Source organism: Vanellus vanellus (genome assembly GCF_965231255.1).
Source record: "Vanellus vanellus genome assembly, chromosome: 11".
Taxonomy (NCBI): Eukaryota; Metazoa; Chordata; class Aves; order Charadriiformes; family Charadriidae; genus Vanellus; species Vanellus vanellus.
Genome location: NC_138916.1, coordinates 1845074 through 1865645, shown reverse-complemented (window position 1 = coordinate 1865645; position 20572 = coordinate 1845074). Strand labels below are relative to the sequence as shown.

Below are 20572 nucleotides of genomic sequence, written 5' to 3'. Positions count from 1 at the left end.
TCTAGCTTGTTTGGTTCAGGCTTGCTTAACCATTTTGTTACAGCCTTTCTCTAGGTTTTCTCAGTTTTCAAGCGAAATCCCACTTGCTGGATTTTTAGCTGGCTTTGCAGCTAAACTGGGTCTGGAAGGCTTGAACATCTGAATGTCATTGCATTTGAATGACACGTTACCTTTCAAGACGAAGTCTGATGGTGCAGAGGGATGCTGCTGCTACTGGACAGGGACTGAATTGCAGTCGGCCGTCCCCATGCTACCTTAACCCGCCTGCCGCAAACTGCCTGTGTGTCGCAGCTCCTGATGCCAGTCCCTGCTTGGCCTCTCCACGCAGGCTTAGGCTGTAATTTTCTAAATATTTTCCTGTTTCAAATGCCTGGTCGGTGCAGCCACACTGCATACCAAATCAGGGGAATGAGCTAGGCTAAAACTAACTCCCAGTGGCTTGGTTTCAACCAGATCAGCTCCCCAGCCCAGCTTCCTGTGTGGAAACTCATCTGCCTAAACTGGTGTAAGTGGGGAGGGAGTGCTGGGGTGGGGACAAGAAGCTGGGGCTGCAGCTTGTGTAAGCTGTCTGGGCTAGTAGGGTTTAACTGCAGGTTCAGAGCTGAACTGTGTGGAGATGCTCACCTTTAAGAAGCCTTTGAAATGTCTTAAATGCGATGCTAATATTTGAAGTCTGAAAAATGCAGCTTTCTCTCTGGGTGGTGGTGTGGAAAGCTGTCCAGCCTGTGCTGAGGTGCACCCTGGCTCCAGGGATCTCCTGGACAGACAGGAGGACATCATCGAGGAGAGCTGCCTGCTCCAAGACCTGCACGGGAGTGTTTTACTAAGGACTTGCTTCTCATGATGCTGTTGAAATCAAACCTAACCGGCTTGGGAGGTGCGAGCTCAGTCTCTCCCAGACACTCGGGCACGAGCCCAGCGCAGCACGGCTCCCTCTGCCAGGATGGTTGGCTTCCAGTGGCAACTCCAGGGAAAAATCCAGGTTGGAAAGACTTGTGCTGGTTCTTGGGGCTTGGTAAAGTCTGCAGCGAAGCATTTGGGCTGGGTTGGGCTGTGTCAGATTGCAAAGTGAAACTATTTCACATTTGGTAGACATTTGCTTGCAAATAACTTGAGGTTGTGCCTCTTTAAACTGAATTTTTGTAGGAAATTAATTCTTCCTGCCCCAGTATCCTATTAGCTTTGTCTGCCATCAGCAATTGATTGCTTTGTAAGAAATTTCCAGGCTCTGAATTTGAAAGTAACTATTCCAGAAATCCATTTAAATTCTATTTTTTAAGTTGGTGTTTTTCCTTGATGGCCCATATCCATCTTTCAGTGTGGCTGGGAGTGTTAAAGGGGAAGTGGGCTTGTGCTGGCTGCTTGCTTCAGGTGGGAAGAGGTCCAATTAAAAAAAATACTGGTTATCTACCCAAATTCTGTGCTTCGGCAGTTATACCCTTAGCTGAATTGCAGGGAGCTTGTCTTTAATGTAGACTGAAAGTCATCAGAGGGAAACACAGATCTCTTCAACTTGGTTCTGATTGGGCTCAATTAAACAAAAGAGCTTATTTCCTGAAAAATTTAGATAGCTAGGGAAAATGTGGCTGGATGCTGTGGAGTGAGCACTTCCTGTTGCTGATGAATTTCTTCCCTACTTCTCCGATTTCTTCAGTGGTGGGTTTCATCCAAGATGTTGGATGAAGGAGTCTGGGTGGGATTGGAGTTGTGCTCTCTGTCAATAATTCTCTGTGTTTTGTGATGCCCCGATGATGATCAGTGGGGATTAATCTTGAAAACTGCATAAAACCTAGCAAGATCCTGGTCCCCAAAGGGAAGGTCGTCTCCTACTGCCAGGGATCTGGGCTGGAGTGGAGCACGCGTGCATTTTCATAAACACAGAAATATTACATATTCATATGGGCAAGTTATGGTTGCTGTGGGAACTGAGTTGTCTGAGCAATGTGCCTTTATCCTCTCTTCCCTACAGCTTATAAAAACATTATAAATGTTTTTAGGGCCTGTCCAAAACAAGCGATCTGAAAACTATACTGGAAGAATTAATGCAGAGAAATACCCTGCTGAAGATGCAATGTGATGCTTTTGGAGGAATGTTTGATGCTGTTACAGGTGCTTGATAGTAATGTGACTGAATTGGCACTACAGCTTGTACTAGTACTACTAGAGGACTAGGGGGGAAAAAAAAAACAACCCTGGTGGATGCTATCCTGGTGAAGTGCTGTGGAGGAGGCTGCAGCTGTAAGGGGGAAGGCGGCATGTTGCCAGCAGGTACGGCTTTAGCTGCTCTCATCCCGAACGCAGTGCTTCAGCTCCCTCACTCTGATCTGGGAATGTCAGAATTCCCCAGATTGCTGTGGGGTGAAGGTGAGGGTCCCACCTCTGGCGGTGGCAGCAGCCTGCACCTTGTGTAGTGTACCCAGCTGACAGTGGGGCCTTGCCTGGGCTTCGCTAGATCACAGGCACTGAGTGGTACGGGATGTGGACGTGGGTGTAGAAAAGGAGGCCAGGAACGCTGTCTGGGATGGCCAGGGCTGCACGTGAGGAATAACGTGACAGGCTGGAGTCACTGCAGCGCCCTGCTGAAGAGCCGGGAGTGGTGTGTGCGAGGTGTACATCTGATGGCACAGTGGGAGGGTGTGGGGGCAGGGGGAGGAGGAGGAGACAGCTGCTGCTGCTTGGTAGCTGGCTTATAAATGCCCTCTGACTCAGATTTCGGGTAACACAGCTGAGCATCTTGTGGTTTCATCAGCCCCCAGATCCCTGCATTAAACTGGAATTCTCAGACTATGAACCTGCTGCGTTTCCTTAGGCTGTTGGCACAGGCTTAAACCGAGGCAAGAATCCGGCGTCTCCAGTACCGTAGGCTTGTGAACACCCTGCAGGGGAGGGGAGGGCTGGGAAAAGGGGGGACCAGGCGGGTGGAAGGTAAACAGGCCGTGCAAAATTCCTGATGTGAAATGGGTCCTGTGCTCCGGCCGCTCCTCTTCTCCCTGTACCAGTGTGATGTGCCCACTCGGGCTGGACCCAGGATAATGGGCTTCTCTCTGGGTAGCAGGGGGGTTGAAGGTTATCCTTGTTACTCAGTGGTAAACAATGCAGAGTCAGTGAGGCACAGTAGCCAAGTTGAACCAAATAGATTATGCTAGCAGAATTGCGAAGCTTTGCATTGGGCTCTGAATCGGAGCCAGCAGCTGGAGTCTGTCCAGGACTAAAGTGTTTTTGGGTTTTGTGGGTGGAGGGAGGCGGGGACAGGAGAGCTGGGTAGCACTAAAACTAACTGTCTGCTCTGTCGCTGCTGCTGCTATCGTCGTTGCTGGGGGATTGCTGCCTCGAGCCTGTCGTCTGCTGCGTGCCGTATTGTGGAGCCCTGCTTTTGTGCTGCCTGCCTCCCTCGATTTACTGGAGCTGCACCTCTCTCCTCTTGCCTGCCGTCTTGTCTTTCGGGGGAAATCTTATCCTTTCTTCTTACCTTTATTTTGTAAGAGCTGATGCAGTTCTCTTGCATGGCTGAGTGACGTCACTGTCAGCACAGTAAGCATCAGCAGCCTGGTCACATGCTGACCCAGTCAGTAATGCAGACGGGATAGGAAGGTGGAGGGGCTCAGGGGGGTGGGGGGCTGGTTTCTGGACATATGGTAGCCCTCCCTTTTGGGGTGCAACTGCTAGTTGCAGAAGCTGTGGCTTCAGAGCGGCACGAGACCTGGCTCAGGGCTTAACGCTTCGGAAAACTCCTTCTTTAAAAAGAAAAAAGCAGCCCTGAACTCTCAAGCTTCTGTTTGTTCTCAATCTGAGCAGACTTCCAGGACTCTGAAGAAGCAGTGGCAAGCAGGATGCTTTTCCCCACGTCCACGCAAGAGTCTTCCCGTGGCCTCCCAGACACCAACGATCTGTGCCTTGGCCTGCAATCCCTCAACCTGACAGGGTGGGACAGACCCTGGAGCACCCAGGACTCTGACGCTGCAGCACAAACCAGCACACAGTCCGGTGAGTCTGACACACGCAGCAACAGTTGTTGGGATTCCTTTTTTTTTGGCCATTTTAGAGCTAATGCGGAGCCATTTGCTTGTGTAACGGGCTGCTGGCAGTTACTGATGGGGGGCTTCTCGCCCCATAATGCTTGTGTAATGTGGCGGTTGAGTTGGGGAGGCTGTGGCTGGCTGTGCCACAGCCCCCTCTGCTCTGCTCTCAGTTCACTGCAGACAAGAAGGGCCCGGGCTTATGTTTTGCTCAGTGCTGTAATGCTGGCGGAGGAGGAATAACCTCACTGAGAGGAGAAATCCTCTCCCTGCTTTCGGAGGGAGTGGGTGGGGGGGTGTGGTGTCAGGAGGCTAAACACGCCGGGGTGGGAGCGCAGCTGAACTTCACTCCGGCAGCCTGAGAAAATCCCTGGTGGCAGGTAGCTCTGCAGGCAGGGGTGCACGTGCTTGCAGAGGGACCCCCTTCTTGCCCAGCTGTGAAAGTCCAGGCAGCACCACTTGGTCCTACGCTACGGCTGCCGAACTCTGCCTGTGGGGTGTGGTAGTTGCAGCCGGCACCCGACTAACAACTTCAGCCGGCAGCTTGCAGGCTGGGTGGAAGACTTGGAGGGATCCTTCTCCACTCCCACGTTTAACTCGAAATAGCGGTCTGCTCCTAGCAGTGGGTTGGAGGAGATGCAGTGGAATGGCTTCTTGCTTTAACTCTTTTGGTCCAGCGCAAACCTACGTGATCAGCAGGGTGTGGGCTTGCAGCCACACGCTGCTGGCTGGCTTGCCCTTCCCCCTCAACCCTCTCCAGTCTGGTTTTGCAACTGGGATCGGATGGGGAGTTTTTGGGGTGCTGGGTGCTTCCCCTGGAGTGTTGCAGGGTTCAGTTAACTCTTCCAGCGGCATCATCCTTCTCTAAAATCGCAGGAGGAGAAAGGCGTGCTGTGTGCACAAACTTAATGCATCTTCTCAGCCTGGTGACAGAGCAGGGGAGTAAAACAGAGGGAAGAGTTCATTTCCCAGCCTTTGAAGGCTGTAAAAACCAGTTTCACAAATGGTGGTGTGTTCGTTCAAGTATCAGTCCATGGAAAGATCTAGTGCTTTGGCAGAGTTTGTACAAGTTCAGCCTGGTTGCTACAGAAACTCATCCCTTTATAGCAGCACACTGCTGCTTTGTTAAAAGGGTAGTGCATCTCTGCACAGACTTGGGTGACACAGAAGGCCCCAGGCGTAAAGTTGGTGCTGACAGGAATGTAGATAGCTTGGGGGTGTCCTGGGCAGTGCAGTTTGCCCAAATAGATGTTTGGAGGGGTGAGGGGGTGCTGTTGACCACCTCTGTCTGGGGGATGCTGCCCTTGGGATAGGGAGAGCTGCTGAGATGATGCCCTGAATGTTGCTGCATGGGTTGTAAAACAAAAAAAAAAAAAAAAAAAAAAAAAAAAAAAACACATGTTGGGTAGTGGAGTTTGAAACAACAGCTTCATCAGCACAGCGTACTCAATTTCTACATCTAATTCTTGTAAGGCTCAACATGCAGGCCTGCGTGTGGGCCCAAACACAGGCACTTAGAGTCTGCTTGCAGTCAGGCTGTGGTAGCTTTATTAAGCCTTGCTCTGCTCCAGCACATGGTCCTATGGGCATCCCCTAATGAACCAGGGAATACCACGCACTTGGTGTCTGTCCTCCTTTCGTTGTCAGCCGAAACCTTGAAGGAGGAGGGAGAAATGAAAGTTATTGCTGTGTAGTGGCCTGGGCAGGTGCCTCAGCTGTGCACTGAGACTTCTATGGTTGCTAGCAGACTATGGGGCACTGATTTGATGTTATAGGGCCTTTAATGTAAAGAGCACACTTAAAGCAGGTGACATTCATGCTGAACGCTTCTGCTGCGAACAACCACAACAGCCGAGGCTTGGTGCACAATGGTGCTGCAGAACAAGGGCTGTCACACACAGAGGCGGCTGCTCTGTGTGGATGTCCCAGCCCCACCTGGTCTGCTGTAGCCATCTCCAGTGCTCTCTTGGCCAGCTTCCTGCCAGGCTGTCTTGGCAGAGGCACGGATGTCTCTGCAGCGCTCCGGCAGGCAAGCAGTGCTTGCACAAGCCTGTGGCAGGCTTTGCACCTCACAGGTTGGGTGGTGGGGCTGAGTGGACTCTGGTGGTGGTGGTGGGTTCATTGTCAAGGGTGGAGGGGCTTCTGTTTTCAGGAGTGAGACTCCTTTGAAGGTGGTCCAGAGACCTCCCTGCTTGCAGAGGGTGTATCTGGTATCGGGTGCCCCCCCTGACTGCAGTGCATCATGCTGGAGCTCCTGCCTGCCGCAGAGGCCTGGGAAGAGCAGAAGGGAGGATCTAACCCTGGGCTCGGGTGATCTGCACCCAGTGGATGTTTGTGACAACTTGTGGTAACAGCTGCTGGAACATGGCACCCAATACTGTCTGGCCTGTTTCCTCACTTCTCACTCCTGGTATTCCCCTTGGTATGTGAGAGGGGATTTGGGCATAAAAACCAACTGAAATACAGCTGTGCTGCTTCTACAGAGGAGCTTGCAGAGGCTGTGCAGAGAGTCTAGGGCTGTATAGCTGAGGGTGTTGTGGGCCTGAGACCATGTTCACCCTCTCAATCCCACTCTCCCTTCCCAAGTGTGCAGCAGCTGTGTCTGCTCCTGTGCTCCTTGGCCTGGGCTGCTGTTACTCTCCTGCTCTGAGAGCTGTGGGGATGGCAAATGCTGGCTGGAGAAGTGAAACGCTGGTATCTGTGCACAGCTGTTGTATCGCTTCAGCCTGCCCACACCTCCCACGTCTGCAGAGCCTCATCTTTTTCTCCTTCGTAAGGGCCCTGGAGTGGCAATGTGGAGCTCCTCGGGAGGGGAGATCTTGTCATTCAGGAGCATCTTCTGAAAGGCTGTGAAACGCTCCTCTCTGGGTGGCAGAGGAGTGCTCCTCTGTCTGAAAGCTGTATGGGTCTGAGGAGTCGGCAGATACTGATGTTGCCAGGTGGCCTGGCTGTACTGTGATGGAAAGAGGGATGGTGTGGAGAGGATGCTACTGTGTCTGGGCATTTGTCGTGCCTAGCGCTGAGGCCTGGGAGGCTGCAGCTGGCCTAGCCCCAAGGGCTGGGGTCTCCATCAGGGTGTCCTGAGAGCAGGTGAGGCTGCATCAGTGCTGGGCTGTCTCTAGGGGCTGGGAAGAGATGGCGCTGCCAAGCGGAGCTGTTGTGATGCTGGCGCCCCAGCATTTGGAAGGTTCCAGCAGTGACTCAGCTGTACAGACCCACGGGGAGGTGTCTGGAAGGGTGAAAATGCAAAAAAAAACCCTAACAATCAGGCTAAAAATATTGCTGATGTGGTCCCCTGCAGTGCCTGTGCTTGAGTACTGATGAGCTGGGACCTCCTCTCCTGTCTGCGTAGTCCCTGCCAGTGCAGAGCTTTCAGCCTGGGAAGGACCTTTGGCTGCAAACCCTTCTGGTGTCACCTTGCACTCCCAGGGCGGTGTCACTGTGCAGCTTGGTGCAGTGGGATCAGGTGCCCGCTCGCCGGGGCTGTGCCAGAGGAGGCCGGAGAGCAGCGGGGCTGGTTTGTATACTCCAGTCCTGCCTATGCCCCTCTTCCTGAAGGGCTGCTGAACCCCTTGCACCCAGATGAGATTATTTATAACGCGTTTTCCTTGTGGGTCCAGTGCCGTAATGCACTGAGGATGTGCGCTTAGCCCTTGAGCGTGCCAGATGTGCTGCCAGTCCCTGAAGCCGGTGTCTGGAGAGAGCCTCTCTGGGAGGCAGTTGCTGCAGGCTCTAGCCGCCTGTGTTTATTGGCTGTAGGATTGAACTGCTGTCTCATAGCAGGAAAGGCATCTCAAACACACTGCTGCCACTAATCTGTCAGGCTGGAAATACTTCAGCAGGTCCCCATACCTGCTCTGTGGCCTGGGGAGGGGCTTTTGCAGGAAACTGGCCTTGAACGCTTCCAGTCCTGCCATCCCCAGCTGTATTTCTTGAGGTGGCATTTCCCCTTCTTCAAAGTAGCCTCATAGTAGGCAGTCGCTTGCATCAAGACCTTTCGAGTTCATCCCTCCACAGAGGCAAAGAGGGGTTAAGAGACAGTGAGATGTAACTGCCCTTGAAGGTATCCTTTACCTTCACTGCCCTGTTCTTCAAGGAGCACAAGCAAATGGGGTCTTGATCCAATTTTTGCCTGGAGAACGGGTGACAGCAGTACACAAGCAGATCCGTGTGCAGATTTTGGGTCTCCCTGGCTGTTTTTTAGCCTGTGTACCAGCTGCTTGGTCTGGCTGGTCTGTCTTGCCCTACATCGGGAGGCTGAGGATAACCCTATGTGGGACAGACAGACTTGCCTACTGGGAAATCATCCTAAAACCAGTCTGTTAATGCTAAGTTTGCGATGCTAACCTGCAAGGGCACTTCCAGAAGGATCAGTTCTTACAGAGAGGTGAGCCTCTCTAGGTGAGCCCAGCCTGAGCAGGTGAGCTGTTTCTGATTGTGTCAGCTGGACCACCTTGCTGTATCTGCCTCCCTGTATGGTGTGTGACCCTAAAGCTGCTGGTGCAGCAACAAATTGGAGCTTTTTCTCGGATCTGCTCTTGAGGCTGCAGCTCTAGCCTCATCCGTGCCCTCTCCAGGCTGGCTACTGCTGTCTCATTCTCTAGCCTGCAAGGTTACAGCCCTGGTGCTGGGGAAACGGCTTGTGGTAGAGAAGTGCTGCTGGATCTTTCCAGCCCTTGGTTCTCCTGCTTCCCAGAGCACAGCAACTTCTTTCAGCAGTAAGCTTGAACACGCTGATTATCTGTAGTTGCTTAAAATCCGCTAAGCTAGGACTGCAGGCAATCTGTTGTGCATAGCCTGGCAGATAGCCGAGGCCTCTGTGATGAGTACGAATCGCTCTGAAGTCTTCAAGGCAAAACCCTGTTTTCTGAAGGATGAAAGATAAGACCTGTTGCACAGAAGGAAGTACGGTTGTTGTCATGGACTCCTACCCTTTCTTCTTGATAATAGCAGGAGGGACTGTTTTCAGATTGTCCTCAAGAAATGCTGTGTATGTGGTGGTGGGCACCTGAGAACCCCCCCAAGTGAGAGGTGTTAATCAGTTTGGGAGTGGTGGTTGCTAATAAGGACAAGGCAGCAATTGCTGATGCTTCTTGAACAGTTGTTCTGAGCATTCAGCTGCAAAGCTTGAGGTAGACCTTAAAGGGGTAGAGGATTTGCATGAGGGAAGTCCCCTGGATATCTCTTCTCCCTGGGTGATTAATTTGCTGCTAGACTAACCTGTGCTGCAGCATGGTGCCAAGTGCCTGCTGCATAGCACTCTCCCTTGTGCCCCTCTGTCCATGTCTCTCCCTGCCCTTCTGCTTAATGTCTCTGACAAGTGGCTTCAGAAGACAGTCGCTGCCTAGCTGTGCCCTCAACTCCTGCATATTCTTGCTTGGCTGTATGAAAATCCTTCTCTGTGTGCTAGAGGAAGGTTTTAGAGGCTCGTTCTGGTAGGAGAGCTCAGCATCTGGATAACTGTAGGTTGTTACCACAGTATGCAAGAAGGATTTTTTCTGCTCTAGTGAAAGGGGAGCTTCAGGTCCAGGGATTGAGCACTTCACCCTGAGTGAGACTCACTTCATCTGAGTTCACCTGCAGCCCCAGTCAGATTTAAGCCCAAGTCTGCCTAGAAAACTCATAAAAGGTTCTGTCATACTGCTGATGGTATGGCTGTTTATGCTGGAGCAAAGAGGCCAGACCACCTCTTGCTGGCCTGAGACAGGCACCTAATTTGGGTAAATGGCTAACCAAGGATGTGGTGGTGGGGATCCCGAATCCCCATGTTCTGTGTTCTTCATTGCCTTGAAAGAAAGACAGGCTTTCCCAGCAGCTGTGTGTTAAGCCCTGGTCCTTCTGGAGCAGCCTGCCTACTGCTCAGGGCTTACTAGTGGAAACACAGGCATGGTGGTGGTGCCATCTGTGTGGAGGTTAATTATAATTAATGCTGTAAGGGAACAAAGCTGGAAGCTGGCTTGACTTGCGTGGTCTCCTGTGTGGTGGTTGTACTTCAGGAGTACCTGAGATGGCCTTACTAAAAGCTTGCCCTATGCCATCTTAGCTCTTGTAGGGCTCTTCTGAGGACACACTTGGTGTAGATGCTTAATGGGCACTTGTTTCTTGAGCATGTGTCAGTAAAGGCTGCTCATGCTCCGTGGGCTGATTTCTCAACTGCTGGCCAGAGCCAGCCGTGCTGTGGAATAGAAAACAAGGAGCACTTAATAGCTGCAGACTACTCATGTGGCAGCAGTATTTGATTCTTAACAGAATAAAATATGTATCAAATAAGTAAAACAAGTATCAAAACTCTGAGTTTGCAATTGGTTCCTAATGGAAGTTGCTCTTAATCTACCTCTTAAAGTTTCCATTTGAGCAGCTTCTCCTAAACAGATTTATTTTTATTTGCGCTGATGCTGTAAAATAGAAGATGCAAATAGATGAGTAACTGGAACAGGAACCTAACCAGCATCTCTGCTTGTATCCAGCTAGCACTGAAGTGGGTCAGGGCAGCCTCCAGTCTTGTGCTGGAGACTGCTTGCAGGAGCAGGCACACACCACCCAAAACCCTCCCTTGACTTCTGTCAGGGAATGATGTTTCATTTCAGCCTCTGGAGCAGCCCTGAGGAGCTGCTGCCTGTGTGCTCTCTGGAGGTAACGGTGAACAAGTGCAGGTACAAGGGAGGCACAGACTTCTTGAGCGCTGTGTCCTGTTGGAGGTGTGATGACAAAAATGCTCCAGCACTGGCGGATCTCCATCCTTCATAGACATGCTGCCTGGTGATGCTGGTGTGTACAAATACATCAGGCTCATGGAGCTTGCCTATAAGCTTTTTGATTCAAGTTGTAGTCTGGAGTGCATGCCTCTTGGCTAGCTCCTGAAGTGAGCCTTAACAAGCATGTTCCCTTCTGAGGAGAGAATTGGAGCTGCTGTTTGGCTCTAAGCTGCTCCAGGCAACTCGTAGCTTAGTTTTTCTTTCCTATTGCGATTGATATTGGAGGTAGTGGTAGGGTGGTTTAAGTGTGTCCAAGCTCTGGCCTGGGGTGAGATTTGTACCCAAAATTGTGCCAGTCAAATGAGAGATGCAGCAGGTAGGTTTTCCTCCAGCCCATGCACTGCTACATATCTAAGCAGAAGATGGGATGTGTGCTTGCTGGGCAGAGCAGACATGAAAGGCTTTTTTTGCTGCATCTTCATCAGTGGTGATATGGTAGCTCTCCAGAAGAGGCCCTGAATGTGTCTTTGGCTCAGTGCCTTCGTTACAAGCTCCACAGTGTGTGCAGGTCTTCATTCTTCCACCTGGAGCTGGGTAAAGGAACTGCCTGGGCTTCCACAAGGCTTTTGGAGCTGCTCTCCCTGTGTGCTGGCACTGCCTGTAGCAGAAGGTTGGCCTGATGCCCACTCCTCCCCTTCCCCACCTCTGGGTTCATCTGCTCCTGCCTTAGACTTGAGTTTGTCCCTGGTGCTGCGATGTGCATGGGCACAGCGTGCTGCTCTGATACCAAGCTGTGTAGCATGGTGTTTTGGGGTGACCTGTCATTGCGGTGACTCTAGGGGCAAGGCCAGTGAGCCAGCAGAGAGTGTTTGGCCTGTTCGTACAGCTGAAATCCCTCTAGCTGACTTCTCGTGCGGTGACTGTGTGTGGGACTTCCTCTAAGAGGGCATCTTAGACCCTCTGTGGTGCTCTTGACAGGTCTTTTTAGAGTAATAGGGTAACTCAAGTTGGAAGGGACCTCTTGAGGTTATCTAGTCCACCTTCCTGCTCAAAGCAGGATAGGGAAGCTGCTTGGAGGTGGCAAAAGTAACACAGCCTGAAGCGGGGGGGGGGGAGGGGGCTGAAGAAACTAACTCATGGGCTGCTTCAGTGTTCCCAGAACAAGGCCTGTTTAAATGGGCACCTCTACTAAGCTGGCTCTGAAATGATCCACGTCCAAAAGGTGTCCTAGTCCTTGAGCTGTCACAGCACAGATACTGTGCAGTGCCACTGCAAGGCTGAATTAACAGCCTCCCAGAGGGTGCAGGCTGAGGGCAGGGGTGCTGGGCAGGGCATCTCCAGCTAGTGCTGCATATTCCATCTCAACACCTTGTGTCCACATCTCCAGGCTCACTCGCCTTGTGTGTGGGCCCCTTAGGCGCTGGCAAAACAGCTGAATCACAGGTGATGTCTGTGCTACTGCCAGCTCAGAGGCTGCTCTCAGACACAGCAGCCACCACCATCCCTTTGAGATGGCCACAGAGAAATGCCCAGCTTCCCTCCTTGCCCCTCTGGCTTCTTTTATTTCCAAGAGCACAGGGGGAATGAAGGATGAAACAAACCCCTAAAGCTGTGATGCTGTACCTGAAGCGTGCAGACCTCTGGAAGGTAACTGCAAACCTGCAGGCATTACTGGTGGTGCTGGGTGTGCCAACCTAGTGATGAAATATGTGGCTTTATGCCAGCTGAATGCCTTAGTGAGGCTTGTGTGCCATTTTTCAAATAAGATTGCTTTGGGTACTAAAGCTTGTCTTTAAGTTGTTTTTCCTTCACTGCAGCCTGCTTCCTTGCCCAAAGGAGTATGGCCAACAGCCTGCTCCCCCCAATCCCCCTCTAAAGAACATACCTTCTAAAGGTGGTATCCTGATGGACTTGACACCCCACCAACTGCAACGCAGCTGAGTGGTGAAAATGAGTCACTCTCATCCTTGTTAGCACATAAAGTAACACATGCTGCAGAGTTTGCACCCTGGACGTTGCAGCAGATAATTGAGAGGAGTTTGGTACTTAAATATAGAAGTGTTTGTTCTTGAGGCTTGTGAAGCTGAAGCTTGTTGTGCAGAATTTGACCTGAATATGTTGGCTTTTAAATCTCCCCGGGACTGATACATGTTAAACCCTGCTGTATTTCAGTGTTCTGATCTTTTTAAAGACAAACGCAGTTGTGGCGGTCTGCTTAGTGAATGCAATTACCTGCGTACTTCCCAATCCTGAGTGTATTTACCTTGGGCATCTGTTTTCCCTTCCCAGAAACACAGTAGTAAATTCTCTGCCACAAGAAGCAGCGATGCTTGTCAGCCAGGTTCCACTCTCTCGGTGCAGGAGGAGGACCGGTGCTCTCAAACGTTAATACAATAAGCTGCTCTGTGTTCCTAGTTCTGCTGCTGCTTCCATTTTTCAGGGCACACCGGGGAAGTGACTTACCATGTTGGTGCCAGAACCAAGAATAGACCTCAGGTGTCCTGACTCTAATTCTGTGGATCGTGCTGCCTTTTTTTTTTTTTTTTCTTATTCCCCTGCCCCCTTATTAGCAAACCAGAAATAGCTTCCCGAATATCCTCAGTTCTTCTTTGCCCCAAATGAAGAATCTGTCAGGGCAGAGGTTCCTCTTTAGTAGTTCAGGAACAAAAAGGCCTGTGCTGTGGTTCCTGTTTAGGCGGTGGTTACTGCTGGTTTGATCACATCTGCAGTTGGAAGTTGCTGTTCTTGAACAGTGGCAGTTGGTTCAAGATGACAGACTTGTGTTGTGATGTACTGCTCTGGAAGAGGGTGCATACATCTTGACTTTGAGTGGCTTTTCTCATAACAGTGGTGACTTCTTTCCCCAATCAAGTAATGGGAGTATAATCAAATTGGGAGTATTTAAGCTGGATGAGACCTCGGGAAGTATCCCGCCTGCTGCTCAGATGAGCTCTGAGGGCCTCTCTGATAGAGATCCCTCCTACCTCTCTGGGCCCTGTCCCATGGCTGCTTTACTTAAGAGGAAGAAATCTTTGTGCTACTTCTCTTACTGCAGCTTTTCCCTGTTTCTTTGTGCGCCTGTAACAGCCTGGCTGTTCCTTGTAGCTTCTCGTTAAGGAGCGAATAGAGAGGGAGGATTCCAATGTCTGCCTTCCCTGTGCCAGGCAAAGCCTGTTTCCCGTACAGTGTGCTGCAGCCCCACAACTGTCATCGCAGCTTCTGCTGGGCTTGGTTCAGTTGGTCTCCCCTGCGCTCCCCATGCTGCGGCTGCAGGCGTGCTGGCTCCTCGCAGGCAGTGTGAGGTCCCATGGCTGCGGGCGTGAAGTGCTAAAACTTCACTTAAGATTAGTCTGGAGTATTGATCACCCCTTCCTCTGCGGTGAGCGGGTTGTGTTTTTAAGCAGCTTGGTGCTTGTGTGTCACGGAGGGGGAAAACTCACTCTGGCAGCCTGTCTGGCTTTGTCGCTGCCATAACTACAGAGATGTTAACTGTAGCTGTAGGAGGTGGTTAAGGTGCCCGTTTGCCTTTCAGACATGCAAATGTTTCTCTTGCCATGAAGTTGCTTGGTGTCTGTAGGAGGTGCTGCTTTTTGGCTGACTAAAACATTCAGCCTGCTCCCACCCCACCAGGGTAGAGTCTGGCTGGGCGGCAAAAACTGCAGACGAGCTGTTTTTCTGGAACTGCAGCAGGCTATTGTTTGGGACATCAGCCTATTTTTTTTTTTTTTTCTTTACAAGCTTATTTGCCGAATGACAAAAGAAACTGCACTGTGTTCAGTCTCCAGGGCCTTGGTCACGCTGCTTCCCTCCTTTGCCACCCTGCCCCAAATGTGCATATGGTTCTGCAGCCTCTGGGCATGGCAGGTGTTTCTGAGTGGAAGCAGAAGCATGGTGGCACTGAAACCCATCTCTGCTGCCCTGCTTCTCTTGGTAAGAGCTTTCCTTCACCCCTGCCTCTGCAAGGAGACCAGGGCAGAAGGGCGGACTTTGAGTGTAAGTAGTAACTTGGTGGATGAAGGGGATGTCTTGACAATCTGCCATCTCTCCTGTGCTGAGTAATCTCCCACAGACAAACTTCTATATCCTCTCAGAAGATTGAAATGTCCCTCTGTCTAACCTTGCTGGTGGTGCCAGCCAGTAAAAGGGACCTTCTGAAGACCTCGGCATCATATGCCTGCTCAGGCAAGTCCTGGTCCCTTCTAAATAAGCTTCTCTTCCAGCCCTGCAGTGAGCTTTTAAAGGCTAGAACACATCTTCAGAGCATGACTTCAAAAAGCGCGTGCATGTCCTCCTCTAGCACCTGGTGCCACTGCCAAATGCGGTGTCCAACTGCCTGCGTGTTAAGTATGCAGGTCCTAGACATCACTAGTATTATAAGAATCTGAGGCCTGGCATGTTGCTCAGCTCAGCAGGAGCTTCTTGTGTGCACGCATGCAGTTATGTGTGCCTTCAGGCTTGTGAAGAGGCTGTGATGTGTGTCTCCCTATGGCAAATGGTGTTTTTCCTCTATGGGGAAGCTTCCACTGATGTTCTTAGTGTGGGGAAAGATCTTGAGCAGAAGGACCTGGACGGCTGCAAGGTGAGAGCATTGAGATTTTTTTTTTTTGCTCTGGGCAAGACTGTTTCCAGGTAACTTGACTAAAACTGACATGCCAAGGAGTGAAGAGCATCAGCACTACTCTGTGAATGTGCTGTCAGCTTGTTCTGCTGGGTGGTCTCCTGCAGACCCAAGCTAAAGTAGAAGTACTTGTTCAGAGGACAGCTTAATAGTGGCAGAGCTTCTTGTCTACTCAAGCTGTCAGGAATAAATTTGGTGGAAGCCCTGTGTGTAGTGTTCTGCTTATCTTAAGGTCTTATTCAAGGCATTAAAGCATCATGTCATCAGCATAGTGGTAAGGTGGTTTATTTACCCAGAGCCCTTCCCTGAGCTACCAGCATTGGTAAGCCTGGCTCCTTAGGGCTCATCTTTACACCCATCTCTTGTAAAATGGGCTTGGTCAAAGCTACTGGGAAGGTCTAATTCCTAAATGGCTGTAAATTATAGTATGCAGGGAAGAAAGTTGTATGCTTCAAGGTCCTGAGCAGGTGCTGAAAAGCTTAAATGGCAAGTCTAGCCAGCACATGGAAGAATAAAAGCTGTTCTGAGGCTGGTTGGGTTGGGCATTGGACGTCTTGCTGTTGGGGCACCTTTCCCAAGGTGTGTGCTGTGAACCACAGCTTGTGCTGGTGGAGTGATCTGTCTGAGATTGGGTAAGTTCACATTAAATGTAGTGGCTCAGTAGTTGGTAACTGGGTTTAAAAGATGATTTGGGGTCTACAGGACAGAGTTGGGATGAAGAGTTGAAACTAGTCACCCGCTTGGGTGTGATGGGTCCAAGATGCTTTCACGTGCTCCCCCTGGTATCCTTAGGGGCCTCAGGATGATGCAGGAGTTTGGAGGATGTATTGCAGCAGCATTGTCCTGGTAGCATCTACTAGGGAAAGCTCGACTAAGGAGGAGGAGTGGTTCATAAAATGCTCGTTCTCTAGAGAGTGACCTGAGCGCCTGCGATCTGGAAGAGTGCCATGCTGGTATCGAGACTGCTCCACAGAGCTCTTAAATCTGTCAGTGCTTGGCTGACATGCTCAAAGATGGAGCATGCTGGCTTCGAATCCAGTCATTAAAGCTGCAGCAGTGAGTCAAAAGTCAGAGCTGAGTTTCTATTAAAAGCTACCTCTTTTTGCTGTCCCCTGCAAAGGAGCATTGGCATGTGCCTCTCTTGCAGCTCCGAGCAGAGGCATGAAAAGTTCCAGAAGCTCTCTGCAAACTGCCGTGCTCTGGACAGCAGGGCCACTGTGTATGAGCAGACAAATGGGACTCGTGTTGACCCTTCTGTTAAAATTTCCCCTGTATATGTGCAAAATACTTAGTTGTTTGCTCTTAGGGTTGTTTGTGTGTTTGGTTTTTTTTGTAGTCTGAGTAGTTTACCTGATGTTTGCTGCTTCACTTTGGGATCTTCAGGAATGCGCTTGACAACCAGAAATTGCTGATGCATCTTGCATGTGCATTGGAAACGTCTTTTTCTCTTCTGCAAGCTGTCTGCTTGGGAGGGGAGACAAGGCCAACTTTCCCTGGAAGAGCTGTGGCCCCAATGACTTTGAGGGCTTTTTTTTTTTTTTTTTGATGAGCATCCTTTGTGCCCCATCCCCCAGGAGGGGGTTCAGTGGGTTAAGGCAGGGAGTTAAAGCAGGATGCCTTTGGGTTGGGGCGGTGAGAAATAAGATCTGATCTCTTATGCTGATGTTTCCTAGGCTACCTGCAAAGGCTGGCTTCAGGGAACACAACCTGATTGCTAGGCAAGTGCGGGAGGAGGAAAGGCCAAGCATGGCTCGCAGTTTTTCCTCTTGATGTCCCCGTGAGCGGGTGTAGGTATCAAGTGAAGCTGACTCAGACCCACTGGGGTGATGTGGGGTCTCCCATGAGCTCAGTGTAGCCCACAGAGCGTGTAACTGAGCGCTGCCTGTGCAGACCTGTCAAACTTCTGGAGTGGATGAAATCCATCTGCATTAACAGCAGGATGTCAGTGCTTCCAGGACAAGAGGTTAGTGGTGGGTCAGTTGTAGCCGGCAGGATTTTGTTTGGTGGTAGGTGCTGAAACTCAGATGCCCAGACAGTAGATCCCTTGAAAGGCCAGTAATCCTGCTACTTGAATGCATTCATACTGGCTTTACTGGTTTTCTAGCTGTGGTGAGAGCTAAGTGATCCTGGGAGCAAATGTGTGAGCAGTGGCTGTAGCAAGCCAGAGTGGTGGCAGAGATGAGGGTGAAATAAGTGGGGCAGAGTAGTTGGACCCTGTAACACCTTTGGGTGCTCCTGATGAGCCCCTGAACCCTTGCTGATGCATCCCAAATGGGATTCTGGTCCCCCATCTCAGATAACCAGGAGATGAGCTGCAGGACAGCATTGCCTGGTAGCAATCTGCATGGCATTGCTGCTCCAGGTGTCTGGGAACGCTGCATGCGTGGGGTCAGTGCAGGGCTGCTTGCTGCCTGGCATTACAAACCCACCCTGCTCGATGGCTGAGGAGGAGGGAGGGCATCAGGGCCGGAGTGTTTGTCGGTGGTGAGGCTTGGGCCGTGGGATCAGCTGCTTTGCTTTGACTCTTGTACTGTTTAGTGACTAATCAGATTTTTGAGCCTGTTTAACAAATTCAGCTGTCTCCCTTGAACAATACACTGGCTGTATTTTTAAACACATCACGTGGCTTCAGAGAAGTCGGCAAACCAGCGTAGTGCGGCTTGCCTGGGCTGGGAGATGCTCTGCCCTGCTCTGTGCTGTGACTAGGAGGGAGCAGTCTCCTCCCTGGCTTAAGCCATCTGCAGCAGCTTTCCCTCGCTACCCGCTGCCGCTAACGGGGCTGGTGCTGCTCCTCGAGCTCTGCCTAGGGTAAGTACTGCTGGGCCAGTGAGGCTTTTCCGTGGCTGTGGGGTTGGGTGTAAGCACAGGTGGTGCTGTCAGGGAGAGGCAAGCAGATACTCAGAGGGCAGGAGGTCCCTTTCCAAGTGCTGTCAGAGGTGAGTTCAGAGTCCTGTGCCATAGCCAAAATGGATCTGCACCTCTGCTGGGGAAACTCACAGGGAAAAGGCTCTGCAGATGTGGGGAGATGCAGTGACTATCGCTGATGGCTCCTGTGGACCAGCTCTGCCTCAGGTTGAGGTGGATGCTTCAAGTAAAGCACCCACCTGTACCTGTCTGGGGTTTCTGTTGGTGTTTTGAGTTATGCTCTAGTGTGGGGCTAGAGATGCCAGCTCCCTTGCAGGTATGCTGCTGGGTAACACTGCGTGGAACAGGTATATCCCAGCATCTTGCTTCAGCCACACTTGGCAGCTTCCTCTGGTGTTGGCACTGAGTTGCTGCTGGTGTCTGACCATGGTGCACTTCATAGTAGCGTTTTTCTGCGCACCTGGTTTGGGCAGTGTTTTGGACTGTTAATCCTCTCCTGTACAAGAGCTACCTGAAAATCTGGGTTAAAAATCTTGTGGTCTTAGCTGGCTGAGATCAGGTGGGGCTGGAGGGATATCAAGTGGATCCCAAACTTGCTTTGCTGAAAACTGAAAGCTTCAGGGCAAGCTGCCTTGTTTTGCAGCCTCTGAATAATTAAAACCATTTCTGAATGCTTTGCTCTTTTCATTTGCTTTGGGGACACATTCAGCTTGCTGAGACTTGCTCCTTTTGAATAGAGCTGGCTGGTGTCGTGCCCCCGTGAGATCCCGGGTGGCCAAGCCTGCCCTGTGTTGCCTCTCCTTCTGGGTGGCAGCTGGCCCCGTACCACTGACCCACAGAGCAGGACAGGGCTTTCACGATACCTCAGTGGCCTGGTGCTTCCCTTGGGGGCAGCGGCTCTGTAGGGAAGAACTTGCTTGCCTCGATTCTCCTCAGCGGGAGGAAAACCTGCTGCTGTGCGAGGGAAGCAGTCTGGTGCATACTCGTCTATCGGCTCTTGGGCAAAGGCCTGACCAGACAGGCTTGTGAACACATACCGGGGACGGTGCTCGCCGCTGACTGTGCAGCATCTCCTTTGTCAGCAGGCCAGGCTGGCACATAGCTGGGTGCCCGTAGCCAGCTCCTGTCAGGGCTGACGCGTGCGGTGTCCCACCTCCAAGCCTGCAGATGCCTGCTAATGGGCCAGGCCTCTCTCTTCTCAGCCTGCCCATCGGTGTGTGCAGCAAATGCTGCCTGTGGGCCCAGCCTGTGCTCCCCACTGCTAAAACTGCATGGGTAGCTGTCCCCCACTTCAGGTCCTGCCTTTCTCCAGCTCAAGCAGAGAGAAATGCCAGCGTCAGGGCATGGACCTGTCTGGAGCACCTCAGGTCCATAACTGGGACATGGGGTCTCCAGTTCTGCTCCCAGGTGAAGTGGGATCTCCTGGCTGATCTCAGCCTTGGGGAGAGTAACCCACCCTTGTGCTTGTCAGCCACACCAGGCTGCTGCTGCTGGCTCCAGCTGTGCAGCACTGTGCTGCAACTGATGGCAAAGACCGTGCAGCCTTTCTAGAGTGGTGCAGAGGGTTGGTGTCTGCCAGACGTGCCACCTCCCAGATGAGCTGTTTGTGGGCTGATGGAAGCCCAGTACCTTCCTGGGCCTCTGCCACGAGAGCCAGGAGGGAAGGAGGTGTGTCATGCTGCAGCACTGACAGGCTCTTTCTCTGTTGCAGTTCTCAGCATGCTGAGTAACCCTCTTGGGAACGTCCTGGGGAAGCCCCCGCTGGGTTTCCTGCCTCTAGACCCCATTGGTTCAGACCTGTCAGAAAAGTTTTCCACACCGACGCTGAGGAACTCCCGCCTGGATTCCCGTTCCCTCCTGGACTCCCGCTCCAGCAGCCCCTCGGACTCAGATACCAGTGGGTTCAGCTCTGGCTCTGACCACCTCTCAGACTTGATTGTAAGTTTGGGTCCTGCACGCACTCTGTGGTTTGTGGTGTCTTGCTGTGTTTTGGGGGAACATTGGAGAGCTGGGGGGGGCTGCAAGCCGCAGCCCTGCCTGCTCAGGAAGGGAAGGGAGCACTGGAGAGATCTGTGATGCACACACTGACACAGTGAGGTTCTGCAGCCCAGGGTTTGGAAGAAGGGCTGCTCACGCAGTCCTTCAGCACAGACTAGCACTATCCTTATTTTTTTTTTTTTTCTTCTAAATAATGTTTTGGCCTTTTGGCTTTGTGCTTGCAGCCCTAATGGATTAAAGTAGCTCCCGGAGGGGTGTGAGTGCTTGAGCTGGTGTGTGGCAGGAGGGTGTCCATGCTCTGATCTCAACAGGGAGGTGGTCGATCAGCACAGCTGTCTCGGGGCTTCTCAGGAGCTCCTGTCTCTGCCTTTCATTGCCCT

General features: G+C 51.6%; 1 protein-coding gene across 3 annotated transcripts in view; it reads left to right on the top strand.

Annotated features, from left to right (window-relative positions):
- Positions 1–20572, top strand: part of CPEB1 (cytoplasmic polyadenylation element binding protein 1) — a gene marked incomplete at both ends in the record, with an annotated part of 35393 nt that overhangs the window by 6314 nt on the left and 8507 nt on the right. For 2 of the 3 annotated variants that reach the window (XM_082488975.1, XM_082488976.1), the window contains 2 exons: positions 3796–3984; positions 19906–20132. In XM_082488975.1, coding sequence (XP_082345101.1) covers positions 3796–3984; positions 19906–20132 — 416 coding nt within the window. Of the gene's footprint in view, positions 1–3795; positions 3985–19905; positions 20133–20572 lie in introns of those variants that run through there. The other variant, XM_082488977.1, reaches the window with a different exon arrangement.